The sequence below is a fragment of the Procambarus clarkii genome, chromosome 24, assembly GCF_040958095.1.
Source record: "Procambarus clarkii isolate CNS0578487 chromosome 24, FALCON_Pclarkii_2.0, whole genome shotgun sequence".
NCBI classification, from domain to species: domain Eukaryota; kingdom Metazoa; phylum Arthropoda; class Malacostraca; order Decapoda; family Cambaridae; genus Procambarus; species Procambarus clarkii.
This window is the reverse complement of record NC_091173.1, coordinates 10,620,718-10,623,547: the sequence shown is the minus strand read 5'-3', so window position 1 is coordinate 10,623,547 and position 2,830 is coordinate 10,620,718. Positions and strand designations below refer to the sequence as shown.

Below are 2,830 nucleotides of genomic sequence, written 5' to 3'. Positions count from 1 at the left end.
TTGAAATCGTGTAGATGTGTCTGCCTCCACCATATTACTGCCTAAGGCATTCCATTTATTAACTGCTCTGACACTGAAAAAATTCGTGTATGTGTAAAATCATCTATTTGAACTCACCTATATGTACCTGCAGGATCGACATTTGCTCTTGGCACCTGCCTTTCTAACCACCTGCAATGACTTCTCACATATTTCCTTCCTTATCATATCTATTTTTAAAATTATGAATGGTGTTTGCTGCCACAACCTGCTCCTTTAGTGCATTCCATTTCCCCACTAATCTTACGTTACAAGAAAACTTTCTAACATAAGGAAGTTATAAGCCTAAATAAGGAAGCATTTAGATAGCTGTGTAGTTCCTGCATGAAACCAGTTTTAGAGTACTTGACGACATCGTGGAGTCCCCATATATATATATATATATATATATATATATATATATATATATATATATATATATATATATATATATATATATATATATATATATATATATATATATATATATATATGTGTGTGTGTGTGTATATCACGAAAATAAACACGTGATTAAGAATGTGACAATGTCAGACCACGGAGGAAAATGAAACAGGAATTTCCTTAAGTACTTTCGTATATTAAATACATCTTCAGAAGGAATCAGCAGGGGGACAGAAAGGGGGACATTCCTTCTGAAGATGTATTTAATATACGAAAGTACTTAAGGAAATTCCTGTTTCATTTTCCTCCGTGGTCTGACATTGTCATATATATATATATATATATATATATATATATATATATATATGGGGACTCCACGATGTCGTCAAGTACTCTAAAACTGGTTTCATGCAGGAACTACACAGCTATCTAAATGCTTCCTTATTTAGGTTCCTGAATGATGCTAAGACTTTTGCTAGTGTAGAGTATGCTGCTGATATCATCCTGTTTACATGAGCCTCCGGAGTTAGTCTTGATATTACGGCCACTCCCAGGTCTTTTTTCTCTGGTCGTTACAAGGAGGTCGTTCCCTTCATTGTGTGCCGTCATTTTGGTCTTTCTGTCCCCTGCTGCCATACACATCACCTTACACTTGCTGGTGTTGAAATCCAGTAGCCATTTCTTGGACCAACTCAGCAGCTTGTTTAAGTCGTCCTGGAGACTCTTACGATCCTCATTTGTCTCATCGCTTCTCATTTGTTTTGTATCGTCTGCAAACATTGACATGTAAGACTCAACTCCGGTAGATAGGTCATTTACATAAATGAGAAAGAGTATGGGTCCCAGCACCGATCCTTGAGGTACACCACTTGTTACCTTACAGCATTCAGACTTCTCTCCGTCACTGTGACTCTGATTCGCATTTGTTAGGTAATTCTTTACCCATGGCAGTGCTCTGTCCTCTTACTTCCACCTGCTTTTCAAGTTTGTGTAGTAGTCTCTCGTGAGGTCCTGTGTGAAGGCTCTGTGGCTGTCTAAACATACCGAGTCTGCCCAACATTTTCATTGTTGACGGCAGTCACTTGTGTCACAACACTGCTGACGGCAGTCACTTGTGTCACAACACTGCTGACGGCAGTCACTTGTGTCACAACACTGCTGACGGCAGTCACCTGTGTCACAACACTGCTGACGGCAGTCACTTGTGTCACAACACTGTTGACGGCAGTCACTTGTGTCACAACACTGCTGACGGCAGTCACCTGTGTCACAACACTGCTGACGGCAGTCACTTGTGTCACAACACTGCTGACGGCAGTCACTTGTGTCACAACACTGTTGACGGCAGTCACTTGTGTCACAACACTGTTGACGGCAGTCACTTGTGTCACAACACTGCTGACGGCAGTCACCTGTGTCACAACACTGCTGACGGCAGTCACTTGTGTCACAACACTGCTGACGGCAGTCACTTGTGTCACAACACTGTTGACGGCAGTCACTTGTGTCACAACACTGTTGACGGCAGTCACTTGTGTCACAACACTGCTGACGGCAGTCACTTGAGTCACAACACTGTTGACGGCAGTCACTTGTGTCACAACACTGCTGACGGCAGTCACTTGTGTCACAACACTGCTGACGGCAGTCACTTGTGTCACAACACTGCTGACGGCAGTCACCTGTGTCACAACACTGTTGACGGCAGTCACCTGTGTCACAACACTGTTGACGGCAGTCACCTGTGTCACAACACTGTTGACGGCAGTCACCTGTGTCACAACACTGTTGACGGCAGTCACTTGTGTCACAACACTGCTGACGGCAGTCACCTGTGTCACAACACTGTTGACGGCAGTCACCTGTGTCACAACACTGTTGACGGCAGTCACTTGTGTCACAACACTGTTGACGGCAGTCACTTGTGTCACAACACTGTTGACGGCAGTCACTTGTGTCACAACACTGCTGACGGCAGTCACTTGTGTCACAACACTGCTGACGGCAGTCACCTGTGTCACAACACTGCTGACGGCAGTCACCTGTGTCACAACACTGCTGACGGCAGCTGTGTTCACCGTTATCAGATGAGAAAATGTCATCATTCACCTGTGTATTCTTGGTGAGTCAGGCTGAGTCTCTCTGAGTCAGCCTGAGTCCCATATAGACTGGACCACATTTAGGACACTGTACCACAACGTCAAAATCTGGGTGTTTTAGCAGAATATTAAAGCGCGGCAATAATGACGCTACCTAATTAAGCAGTGACCTCGACAGGTTACATGGGTTACATCGGTTTTTGTACGTTTTTGGCTTAGGACAAAGCACTGGAAATCTGACGCTTTCCAGTCGTGAGAGCAGGTAATACTACTAGGGACTACTTGGGACTACTAGGGACTACTAGGGACTA

General features: G+C 43.9%; 1 protein-coding gene across 1 annotated transcript; it reads right to left on the bottom strand.

Moving 5' to 3' along the window:
- Positions 1 to 1,454: 1,454 nt before the first annotated feature.
- On the bottom strand, positions 1,455 to 2,522 carry LOC138368277 (mucin-22-like). Its single transcript, XM_069330830.1, has one exon. It carries the CDS (start codon positions 2,520 to 2,522, stop codon positions 1,455 to 1,457), a length of 1,068 nt encoding a protein of 355 aa, XP_069186931.1.
- Between the last annotated feature and the right edge of the window lie 308 nt (positions 2,523 to 2,830).

Bases quoted from the DNA above. Each gene is read 5' to 3' on its own strand.
- LOC138368277 (XM_069330830.1), bottom strand. From the start codon at position 2,522: ATGACATTTTCTCATCTGATAACGGTGAACACAGCTGCCGTCAGCAGT.